Source organism: Bactrocera dorsalis, chromosome 3, assembly GCF_023373825.1.
Source record: "Bactrocera dorsalis isolate Fly_Bdor chromosome 3, ASM2337382v1, whole genome shotgun sequence".
NCBI classification, from domain to species: Eukaryota; Metazoa; Arthropoda; class Insecta; order Diptera; family Tephritidae; genus Bactrocera; species Bactrocera dorsalis.
Genome location: NC_064305.1, coordinates 71,352,596 through 71,365,692, shown reverse-complemented (window position 1 = coordinate 71,365,692; position 13,097 = coordinate 71,352,596). Strand labels below are relative to the sequence as shown.

Here is a 13,097-nt window from a genome sequence, read left to right as displayed (position 1 = left end):
CAGAAAAAGTCGTTTGAAGTGCTCAGAGCCGATTACGCTAAGTTAAAAAACTCAATATGTCCTTTATATCTGCGAAACTTTTTCCGCTTAGATAAAAATCTATAGATATTTAAAAATTAAAAAATTGTTAATAATATTTATAATTTGAGATTATTTAATAAGTTTCTAAATTTTCATCGCATCATTCGACATACTCCATTCATATTTCTTTGTAAGAGTCCCCCTATTTAATAAACCGAATTAACTATCAGTTCTTTTTGCATAATTTTTGGCGTATCATCCGTTTCATTTTAGCTAGCGACATAATTTGATCTCTTTTGTAATAAGCGCTGCGCAAGTGATAATTCATTAAACATCAATTATATTTTATGAGTTATTTATTTTTATGAGTGAAAATTATATAATAATAAGTGTTTATGAACGCACTAATCTAAAAAATAATTTTCATTTGAAGCATTCTGTATTTAGCGAAGACATTATTTAGTGTTTCACGCTCGCATTTTGGTGGTGCGTGTATTCACTACAATAATATTCTGCCCTCTTTTTAATTTTTATATATAATATAATATTCTTTCACGCAAAAATTGTCACTGAAATTACACAGAATGCCGTTTGGAATGAAATATACAGCAACTTATCTGTATGTATATATATTTTTTCATTTCTATATATTCAAATCTACAACAACTAGATAAAGAAAACCCGACCGAATTTTTCGGCTGCTTAATAAAATTTTCTCTGCAACACCCTGTGCGAAAGGTTTTCCTTAGATAAATTATCTGTTAGTCAAACAGTTCATCGGTGCCAAACTGTGCTACATCCATTAACCTTTATGTGCTTATGAGTATGTTTGGTAGTTTTATATAATTTTTTTATGTTTGTAAACAATTAGTTTTAAGCGACTTCAAACAGTTGTTAGATTTTGTGAAAATCGTGGTTTTCGTAGTAAAATTATAACACACTCGAAAGCTTGCCGTTGACTGCCACGAGTCGGCCGCTGTTGGGTTGTTGTTTAAAAAATGAATTGAACAAGCTCAAATATATTTATTCGCCATTATAAATATGCGCGCAATACATATTTTTATATCTATCATAAATAAAACGAGATTTTATTTTTTTATTCTGAAACAAAATTTATTCTGAACTTAGCATAAAGTATTACTATTGCTATTTATATATTGAAATAGGGCTTTAGAGTACTAAATTTTGTTTAAAAAGCATAGTTAAATTTATGCTAGCTTGTTTTGAGTTTTCAAATGGCTGTTTTGAAAGCCCAAATGTCGCTGAACATACTTGTAATATTCATTAAAATTATTTAAATCCTAAATTAGTATAAAAGCATATTTTAAATGTGTTATGTTACACCCCTACATAAGTCTTAAATTAATATATGGGAATTGCATTATACTCGTATGCTTAATATGTGTTAAAATTATTTTGGATATTTAAAAAAAGTAACCTTAAGTGAGTTTAATTCTTAGCATGGCTAATGCCGGTCAAACATTTTTCATGGCTGTCGAAAAATATTTGACTTTATTCGCCACTTAAAAACAAAATAAATTAATAAAAAATAAATATAAATAAAAATAATCATTTTTTCGTCTTAAGTATTTTACAAAAAATATATTTATTTAGTATACAGATAAAAATGTATTAAATAAGTAATAATAATATGTTCACATTGACTCCAGAAATATAATATTCTGATAATTTATTTATTTAAAAATAAAAAAAAAATACGCAAATTAATATTTAGTGTTTTTGATTTATAATTTTAAAATTTCCTTTGTTAAAGCTTTTTCATGGCTGCGAAAAAGTTTTAACTAAAATGATAATAAGTGAATATATTTTTTTTTTAATAATTTTAAAAGTTATAAAAATAAAAAAGCATATAAAATAATTTAATAGATAAATTAATTAATTATATATTATTGCAATATTTTAATTTAGTTGCGGTTAATAATTAAATTTAAGATAATAATTAAATTTTAATTAAATATTATCAATTTCAAAATTTTTCTTGAGCAAAAATGTGCTATTTTAGTTTGTTAAAACCTTCTAATGGCTGCTAAAAGGTTTTAACATTATTTTATTATTTTTGAAAATTAACCAAACCCATTTTTTTAGTAAAAATTAATTTATACTCGATAATTTTTAAAAGGAAATTTTTTCTCGCAATATTGTTAAAATGCAATTTTAGTTTTAACAAAATTCATTGGTAATTTTTTTATTTTCTATATAAAAATTTTAAATTTTTTAAATAATATTTAGTTTTAAATTTTTTAAATTATATACATATGTATACTTTTCAATTTTTAAATTAAATTTTAAATTTTTTAAACTAAATTTGTAAGTAAAATTTTTGTTAAAAAATTATTAATTTTAATTAAAACAAAAATTTAGGTAATTTATTTTTCCTTAAACATTTTACTCTCAATTTCATTACTGTGCTGCAAATGTTTCAAGTAATGCTCTGCAACATGTTTACATGGCTGTGTGGTAAACATGTTGCTGTCACATTTTACCTCTTGAAGCCAACATTTCTTTTCTCGTTAGTAGCTCCTAAAGCTGCATCATATACAGATATCTTTTTATGCTTATATGTATTTATTATTTTAATTTAACTCGTGTTTTCTGCACTTTATATACAAAATATTTTAATATTTATATATTTATCATCATTTTTTGTGAAAGGACAACTTTTGAGTTTGTTGCCTCAGAGGACGTTTTAAAGCTTTAACTATCGCATTTTAATATACAAACGTAAATGATTTTTTTTTATAATTTTTAACTAACAAAGAAGTTTCTTGATTGTACATAGGTAGATTTGATAACAAGCGCTTTAACTTTAGCTACTATTAAACAGCTTTTTTGTCTTATCATTAGTCATATTTGTTATTGTAAACCATTTTAATTTTTTATTATTATAACACCTGTAACTCGGCATGTTCCAAACTTTCAATTCTAATATTATCTACACAGCATCTTAAAAATCATACATTTTTACTACATACATGTACGTATGTATGTATATACAGAAGTTTGTATTAATGAGTTTTTATAATGTTATAAACTACATCTGCAACAACAAATGCACTTACGTACATAATTTCAATATTTTCTTTAGACTCAAGCATTTACACATGTATGCATATATTTACATATGTACATACGTGTACATATGTACTTATATTATATATGTAAGTACAAACAGTTTTCTGGTTGGGGTCTCTCACTGCCTACATGCCACTACATGCACCAATACATGTATGTATGCATTTTAGCTTGTAAGTGTTGCAATGATTGTTTGCAGCTTTTTGCTTGCTGTGCAGCTTTCATACGCATCTGTATGCCAGCGAAACCTAAGTAAATTACGTTGTTTGTGAAATTTGCATTTGTATAAGTGTACAAAATTTGTGGTTATTTTCTAATTACACTACTAATAATTCATTTATTTACTTTTATACACTATCAAATACTTAAAAACTAATTCCCTAATTTCATGTGAACATTAACTAGTGATCAAATTACATACGCAGGAAATACATATAGTACATATGTATATAAGTGCTCGGGGCACAATTTTGGCAAAAACAGCAGAACTTTAATAATATTGCAGACTTTCCGCTTAACTATTGCAAAAATGGTGCAACAAAATCACACATAATACACTTTGAATCTTGCAAATGGCTGATCTCAGACCTCAGCACCCTCTTTGGCATCGGTGAGCCGCACTTGTGTTGCCTCCGCCGTCACACCGTTAACTGAGACTTGCTGATCGCGCCAAGGTGTGGTGAGTATTTTTAAGCGCTACAAATAAATAAATAAAAACAAGAAAAAACGTTAACTTCGGTTGTAATGCCATTCACAAGTTACGAAGCTAGAATACCCCTCACAAATAAAGTTGATTCCATTCAAGAACTTGATTTTGATCAAACAGTTCAAATGGCTAATACTCGAAAATTCTGCAAAAAGATGCGGCGACTAACGGAAGGTTTCAAGATCGGAGCATACTCTTGCAGAACCCCCAGAGGTGATCTAGTGACTGATGGCTAAAACATGCTAAAATTATGGAGAGAACACTTCTCCACTTAGATGAATGGCAGGGAAAGCGTAACACTAGGAGATGGTGAACCCGATCTTGAGCAATACCAAAAGCTCCGTCAGGATCGGAAAAGACCTCTTTGAACCATTTCATATCAAACGAGGTTTCAGACAAGGCGACTCCCCTTCGTGCAACTTCTGCAATCGACTTTTGGAGAAAATACTTCGAGCTGCAGAACTACATAAATAGATAAGATACAATCTTATATAAGAGTGTACAGCTGCCGTCGCACGCCGATGATATTGATATCATTGGCTTCAATAACCCAGCCTTTAGTTTTGCTTTCTCCAGAATGAATAAGGAAGCGAAGCATATGGGTCTGGTAGTGAACGAGGGCAAGAAGAAATATCTCCTGTCATCAAACACTGTTGACAGTCATAACTTCGAAGTCGTTGATAATTTCTTTTATCTTGGAACCAGTATTAACACCAACAAGAATGTCAGCCTCGAAATTCAACGCAGAATAACTCTAAATAAGCACCAACAGGTGCAAATTTGGACTGACTAGGCAATTGAGAAGTAAAGCCCTCTCTTGAAAAATAAAGACCAAACTTAAGACTCATCATCCCCGTCCTGCTAAATTGTGCAAAGGCATGGACGATGACAACATCTGATGAGTCAACATTACGAGTTTTCGAGAGAAAGGTTCTGCGAAAGATCTATGGATTGTGGCATTCAATGGACATAGATAAATGAATTAAAAGACATCATCTACGCTACGCTGGCTAGGTCATGTTGTCCGAATGGACGAAAATATTTCAGCTCTGAAAGTATTCGACGTAGTACCCCCGAGGGAGGCAGATGAAGAGGAAGACGTCCACTTCGATGAAAAGGCCTTGTGGAGGAGAGCCTGGTTTCCCTTGGAGTCTCTAATTGGCGCCGTAATGCGAAGAAGAAACGACAGGAGCGCTGTTGTTAACTCGGCTTTAATCGCGTAATTTTCTTTACAAACTTCGTGTCAAACTTAATATATATCCTGTACAGGGTATAATAGCAATTCAAAAATATCTAGCCACAAATAAATTTTAAAGTTTGGGTTAAATAAATATACCTGCTTAATGGTACCCGGTGTTTTGATCATCATGATAATCGCCACCGCCGGTATCATCATCACCGAGGAGCCCGCTATGCACCAACCCAACGTATTGGCCCACACTGGGTATGTGTAGTCTTCATATGTTAACGGTTCATAACCGATCAGCCCATAAACTATAATGAAGAGTAAGAAAAGTGGCGCCACAAAGCGCCAACATATTTGCCAGTATTTGCCGGGTGGAAAGCCGATCATGTCGCGTATATCTTCGCAAAAGCGATTTGTGCCTGAAATTAAGTTGAGTTTTATATAAAGGATAAAACTAAAGTATTTGCTCATAATGAAATTTACCGTAAATCCACGACACCGCTATTGACTCGAAGAACACCGCTACAAGTATTGAGTAACCAGCGGCATAGCGATCCAGTAGTTGAAAGAAATAGAAACCACCGTGAGTACAGCTGGCCAAGCCCACAATGAAGTAAAGCGAGAAGAGTATAGCAACGAAGATCTCACGATTCTTGCCGATCTTTGGAAATTCATCACTTAAAGCCGTTATAATGGCCTCAGAACCGCCAAACTGTATTGAAAATTTATATTTAAATGTATATGTCATATATAAGGCAATGCAATAACAATAAAAATATATTACACTTACGGAACTATCTAAACCCAAGGTGAGAAGCATCATGAAAAATATCAAAGCCCAAAAAGTGCTGCCTGGCATAGTGGCAATGGCTGCTGGATAGACAACGAATACTAAACCCGGACCCTCTGTCGCGACATCTTCAATATTTTGTCCAGAAGTATGAGCCATATAGCCAAGCACTGAGAATATCACAAAGCCAGCAATGAAACTGGTAGCCGAATTGATGCAGCTCGTTAGTAGCGCGTCCCTGAGTACGGAGAAAAAGCATTTAAAAAGCATATTAGTACAAATATTTATAATAAGAATTAAAACTCACTTGTAAACATTGTTGTGGTATTTATTGTAAGAAGCGTACGCCAAAAGCACACCGAAACCAGGTCCCAATGAGAAGAACACCTGTGTCGCCGCATCGACCCACACATCCGCTTTGTAGATAGCATCAAAGTTTGGATTCAAATAGTATTTTATACCCATGGCGGATCCAGGCAGTGTAATGCCACGTATGAGCAATATCAACAGCACACAATACGGAAAGAGCGCCGTGAACCACACAACCTTACCGGACGTGCTAATACCTTTCCACAAGGAGAAATAACAGATGAGATAGACGACTAGCAAGCAAACGGCCATATCCCATTTAATTGGGCCGAGATCATCTAGACCCGAACTGCGATTTAATTCCAATATATATCGACTAAAAATAAAGATTAGATCAACGTAAGATTCTCAAATTTATACTTTGAAGGGTGAAAATAATTTTTCAGAAATTCACTCTCACTATTTAAGAAAGCATTGGGAATAAAAGCCACTCACTTGAAATATTCGGATGCTGCGGAATGAAATCGCTCTGTTGTCGTTGTACTTTCCAAAGTTTTATTTTCGTTGTAACTCAATACCGACTGATTGTCAAATGTGAAATCGGTGAAGTTCATAGATATATTTAGCGGTTGAATGGTGGGTTGCATGGGCATGATTGTATTTTGTTGAACTTCAAACTTAAAGTAAAGTATAAAAATGAGATTATTTTAAAAACATTATTCAAACAAATTATTTCTATAATAGTAATGCAGTAGAAATGTTACCGGTTTGCAATAGTCCGAGTTCCATGGATTCGTACACGACGTCCAGGGCAGATTATTTGTGAACGAGGCGAAGAAGAAACGTAAACTCCAAGCGATTATAACATTGTAATAGAAATCAACATAGAAAGCAATCAGCACCACTGCATAACCGATTCCTACAAATATGTAAATTTGGAAATTTTTAAAATAATTTTAAAATTATTTGTAAATATGTCTTTCACATGCTTTACCTTTAAATAATGGCACTAAGCGTCCCCAGCATGTAATGGCACCCTTACGGTTATGTTGGCCCAATGCCAGTTCCATGTAAAATAATGGTATACCACCTACTAGCAACATAATACAATACGGTACCAGAAAAGCGCCTGAAAATATAAATGAAAATATTTTGTATACATGGAAGGTATTAATGTGTATATAATTTAGAATTTTGTAACTTGTATTTTTGAATGTTGATAAGTTATTCAGTGAAACCAAATATACTACTATGAGCAAAAAATAGTAAGACTTAGGTCATACATTTAAAATTCTTAATTTATTCTTCAGAATATATGTCGTTCCCCGTACACTTATGCCAACCTCGAAACAGTTGTTAAAGTCAATTTTTGGAATAGCCATGAATACGTGAACGTGAATCTCGTTCAGTGTCAAACTTTTTACAGACTAGCCAAAAATCACTCGAAACTGATTTAGATGAAAGCGGTCGTTGTGGCATGATATTGGCTAAAAATTTGGCGAAAACTCAAATAATATAACTTATTGACAGTTTTGCCAATCGCAAGGAATTCGGAGTCGACAATCCAAGAAAACTGTCAACATAGCCTTGATTTTAGACCTGAATTGTCGTGCTTTTTCGGCATCGGTTCACCATTACCACGATAATCGAACGATTTATTGTCTGTTTCCGGATCGTAAGCATAGATCCAAGAGATATTGATGGTCGTCTTGGATATGGTTCGTCGTTAACGCGTTCTCAACCCTCTTTTCGTCGCTGACACCCTCTGTGGGGCGGTTGGCCGTCTTCGGTGATCATTTTACCTCGTCGAAACTTAGCATACCAATCATGGATGGTTGTTTTTCCTGGAACAGTGTATTGGTTTTATATAAGAAACTTTTTGAGGACCTGAACACTCCAAACCCTGAAAGTAATTATCGAGAAACCATCATATCAAGGGGGTCTAAGCAATTTGATTAAAAATCATTCAACTTGATGAGGTAAAATTTGTTAAGAACTGACATTTCAACAGATTCAAATCTATAAGAATATAACAAACCAACTATTTACCAACACAGTACTTGAACGTCCACTATTGGATATTCAATAGAAGTTTTCAATTACTAGAAATAAAAGTAAAGTAATTATGTAGATGATGTTAATTTGGATAATAATAGTCTGGTTCAATGCAAAGTTGTTGCTGTTGTAAAATAACTTTAGATTAGATGATTATTGCATTATAAGAACCGTATAAAGATGTCAGAGAACGTCTATCATAGAGAAGGTTCACGGCGCGAAGAACGTAAAAATATTTTTGGCTAACTCGGCAGAGATGGAAGAGTCTCACCACAGACAAATTATGAGCGAGTTTCACCACATTTAACAGCATTTGAGGGGTTTTTAGAGTCTATGAGAATAACATGTAAATGTAAATAAAAGAGAACCAATGCAGGGCAATATACATACATGTGTATTTATATGCAGGTGACTTTTGGTTGGCGGAAAAGTTCCTGTATGCTTTTGTATACTATATACAAGTAGTTAGATTTTTTCTAAGTCTAATATACGTATGTATGCATGCTCCTTATGATACTCCCAACAAGAGCATTGTGATATTTTCATGCTTCATGTTAGCTTTCAACCAGAGGATCGCTTGTGTGTGATACATATGCAATACATACATATGTATGAATGTATGCTTTTGCGTTTTGCCGTCGGCAATTCAATATTGACATGTAAACATAATTATGATATGAGTATAATTTTATATGAATGCATAGTACTATTTACAGTCAATTTGGACTTGAATATTTAATAATTTTATTTGATTTTTACATAATATATTATACTAATAAATATTTTTGTATTATTTCTTAGTAATAGAAATTGAATTTATCACAACAATATATTATTGTATAAAAACATCTTCTATCATATTAATCTCATTATCTGCTCATATGATTGCATGTATACGCATGTGCGCGTTCAGAAATTCATATCACGATTTTATCACTTATCAATATATTATATGTGCGCGCATTGATCTGCATGTTCATATATTCTTATATACTTATATGTACATATATTTGTATACACTTCCGAACAAATAATGCACAAGCATACAAACATACATATGCGTACACATGTGAATATGTCACCACAAAAAATTGAAGCATTGTTCTACAAAAACAATGGTCTAAATAGCAGAAGCATCAAAAGTCAATATGGCAGTCGAATTGGCGAAGCCCAATTGTAGTAAATTTTACAACAAAAGCGATTTCATGTTAAAAGACCAAGCGGTCACACATTTGCCCATATGTACATATATGTATGTAAATCATTTCCATATTTGTACCCATAGAATTTCTATGACACATACATATGTATGTATGTATATTATTTCTTTGGCACATTTGTATGTTTACGAAGGCAAATGCGAGCCACATACATATGTACATACATACATTCATAATAACAAGTGCCGCGCGCATCTTTTCGCATCTCCTTTGTCACAACATTGGTAAAAAATCCAAGCTGTGCCGAAAAAAATAAACGAATGGCCGCCGATTGTCACCGCTTCCCTTGCCCCTGTAGCAGCTTCGCCATCCAACGTGCGTAAATATGTATGTATGTATACGTATGAGCATGAATACATATCGACGCAGATTTTTGTCACGGAAAAATATTTTAGACAAATATTATAAATCGACAACTCCTATGTTGCCACTTTTCTCACTTCTTTCTTTGAACAAACACCAGAAGATGTTCAATTTATGATTTTTAACTTTTGCCATAAAATAAAAGGCAAAAATTAAAAATAAATTCTGTGAGATTCGAACCCGCGTACTCACCGTGGCTTTTCAAGCGTTTACCATCAGCACCACCATTGACACTTACATTGCGTTGTCCTAATTATGGTTTGGTTATGCATGAAAGAAATATACAGTGGATCGCCGATTGTTACCGCTTCCCTTGCCGCTGTAACTGCTTCGACAACAAACTAACGTAAATATGTATGCATATGTATGAGCTTGCATACATATCGACGCAGATTTTTGCGAGCCACGGAAAAATACTTATTTTAGAATTGACAATTTTTAGCTTTTGCCATCGTCGCGAAAAGACGCTTGTAGGCAAAGGCATGCTCGGGGAGATGTTACGGCGTCTGTTTATATGAATGAAGCGAGGTCGCTTGTGGCATATGCGCCTGCGTTTATGAATGAAATCGCTTTTGTTGTAAAATTTACTACATTTGGGTTTCGCCAATTTGACTGCCATATTGACTTGTGATGCTTCTGATATTTGACACAAATGTTGTTTTTGTAGAACAATGCTTCAATTTTTTGTGGTGACATATTCACATGTGTACGCATATGTATGTTTGTATGCTTGTGCATTATTTGTTCGGAAGTGTATACAAATATATGTACATATAAGTATATATGAATATATGAACATGCAGATCAATGCGCGCACATGTAATATATTGATAAGTGATAAAATCATGATATGAATTTCTGAACGCGCACATGCGTATACATGCAATCATATGAGCAGATAATGAGATTAATATGATAGACGATGTATTTATACATATATTGTTGTGATAAATTCAATTTCTATTACTAAGAAATAATACAAAAATATTTATTAGTATAATATATTATGTAAAAATCAAATAAAATTATTAAATATTCAAGTCCAAATTGACTGTAAGTAGTACTATGCATTCATATAAAATTATACTCATATCATAATTATGTTTACATGTCAATATTGAATTGCCGACGGCAAAACGCAAAAGCATACATTCATACATATGTATGTATTTGCATATGTATCACACACAAGCGATCCTCTGGTTGAAATCTAACATGAAGCATGAAAATATCACAATGCTGTTGTTGGGAGTATCATAATGAGCATGCATACATACGTATATTAGACTTAGAAAAAATCTAACTACTTGTATATAGTATACAAAAGCATACAGGAACTTTTCCGCCAACCAAAAGTCACCTGCATATAAATACACATGTATGTATATATAGTGCCCTGCATTGGTTCTCTTTTATTTACATTTACATGTTATTCTCATAGACTCTAAAAACCACTCAATATGCTGTTAAATGTGGTGAAACTCGCACATAATTTGTCTGTGGTGAGACTCTTCCCACACTGCCGAGTTAGCCAAAAATATTTTTACGTTCTTCGCGCCGTGAACCTACTCTATGATAGACGTTCTCTGAAGATGTTTTCCCAAAAAAATACCATAATTTCATTTTTAATTATTGGTCATGCTGAAGGATAGACATGTTTAGTCTATTTAACAGATAATTGAGTGCCCTTACGAACGGCAGTGCTTGATGACTGTCCACTTAAGTACTTTATTTATAAAATTTAATACTTGCCAATAACTAATAAAAAACAATAGTTCTCTAACTTTTCAATTAGTCCGTTAAAATTATATTATTAGCAACCAAGAGTATATAAGTATATTCGGTGAACTTTTTATGTTCTAATGCTTAGTATATAACTACATAGCCATAGTTAATGAAACTTCACAAAAGCAAACACTAACTTCATAATTAAATTATGTCCATTAGAAAAAGAACAGAATGTGCAGCACAAACGAGAAAATGGAACAGTGATGCAGTGGTTATGAAAATTCTCTTACATTTAGCCAGCAGAAGAAATAATGTTAAGATGAAAGACTTTTATACAATGATAAGACTTTCATGATCAGAAAATTATTTTATAACTCTGGTATGATGAGAGTTGAAATCATGTACAGTATTTAAAAATTATAAGCGCTTTGCATTCCTCTCACCATGTCATTATATTTGCATAAGATTTATTTTCATTAAAGAAAGTTATAAACTAATTATGAAATTAAGTTTGTCTCATTTTGAAATATTGTACTATATACTATACTCGTATTATGCTATAGTAAAATATACACCGAAAGAGTAGTTTAAGAAGTATACATGGCGTATGAGTAATATTGTTATATCGATCAGTACACAAACTAAAGGGTGATTTTTTAAGAGCTTGATAACTTTTTTTAAAAAAAAAAACGCATAAAATTTCAAAAAATCTCATCGGTTCTTTATTTGAAACGTTAGATTGGTTCATGACATTTACTTTTTGAAGATAATTTCATTTAAATGTTGACCGCGGCTGCGTCTTAGGTGGTCCATTCGGAAAGTCCAATTTTGGGCAACTTTTTCGAGCATTTCGGCCGGAATAGCCCGAATTTCTTCGGAAATGTTGTCTTCCAAAGCTGGAATAGTTGCTGGCTTATTTCTGTAGACTTTAGACTTGACGTAGCCCCACAAAAAATAGTCTAAAGGCGTTAAATCGCATGATCTTGGTGGCCAACTTACGGGTCCATTTCTTGAGATGAATTGTTGTCCGAAGTTTTCCCTCAAAATGGCCATAGAATCGCGAGCTGTGTGGCATGTAGCGCCATCTTGTTGAAACCACATGTCAACCAAGTTCAGTTCTTCCATTTTTGGCAACAAAAAGTTTGTTAGCATCGAACGATAGCGATCGCCATTCACCGTAACGTTGCGTCCAACAGCATCTTTGAAAAAATACGGTCCAATGATTCCACCAGCGTACAAACCACACCAAACAGTGCATTTTTCGGGATGCATGGGCAGTTCTTGAACGGCTTCTGGTTGCTCCTCACCCCAAATGCGGCAATTTTGCTTATTTACGTAGCCATTCAACCAGAAATGAGCCTCATCGCTGAACAAAATTTGTCGATAAAAAAGAAAAGAACCGAACACTGATTTTGGTAATAAAATTCAATGATTTGCAAGCGTTGCTCGTTAGTAAGTCTATTCATGATGAAATGTCAAAGCATACTGAGCATCTTTCTCTTTGACACCATGTCTGAAATCCCACGTGATCTGTCAAATACTAATGCATGAAAATCCTAACCTCAAAAAAATCACCCGTTATTTAAATTTATATAGAAAAATAAGAAAAGAAAAGAATGTTTACAG

General features: G+C 33.0%; 1 protein-coding gene across 2 annotated transcripts in view; it reads right to left on the bottom strand.

The window, feature by feature from the left end:
• Nucleotides 1-2,322: 2,322 nt before the first annotated feature.
• Nucleotides 2,323-13,097, bottom strand: part of LOC105227310 (sodium-dependent dopamine transporter) — a 29,012-nt gene continuing 18,237 nt past the window's right edge. For both annotated transcript variants that reach the window (XM_049452072.1, XM_011206580.4), the window contains exons 3-10: nucleotides 7,100-7,234; nucleotides 6,870-7,024; nucleotides 6,601-6,782; nucleotides 6,104-6,481; nucleotides 5,797-6,034; nucleotides 5,490-5,718; nucleotides 5,157-5,425; nucleotides 2,323-3,810 (exon numbers count right to left, since the gene is read on the bottom strand). In XM_049452072.1, the coding sequence (XP_049308029.1) occupies nucleotides 3,697-3,810; nucleotides 5,157-5,425; nucleotides 5,490-5,718; nucleotides 5,797-6,034; nucleotides 6,104-6,481; nucleotides 6,601-6,782; nucleotides 6,870-7,024; nucleotides 7,100-7,234 (1,700 nt within the window). In that variant the 3' untranslated portion in view covers nucleotides 2,323-3,696. The remainder of the gene's footprint in view (nucleotides 3,811-5,156; nucleotides 5,426-5,489; nucleotides 5,719-5,796; nucleotides 6,035-6,103; nucleotides 6,482-6,600; nucleotides 6,783-6,869; nucleotides 7,025-7,099; nucleotides 7,235-13,097) is intronic.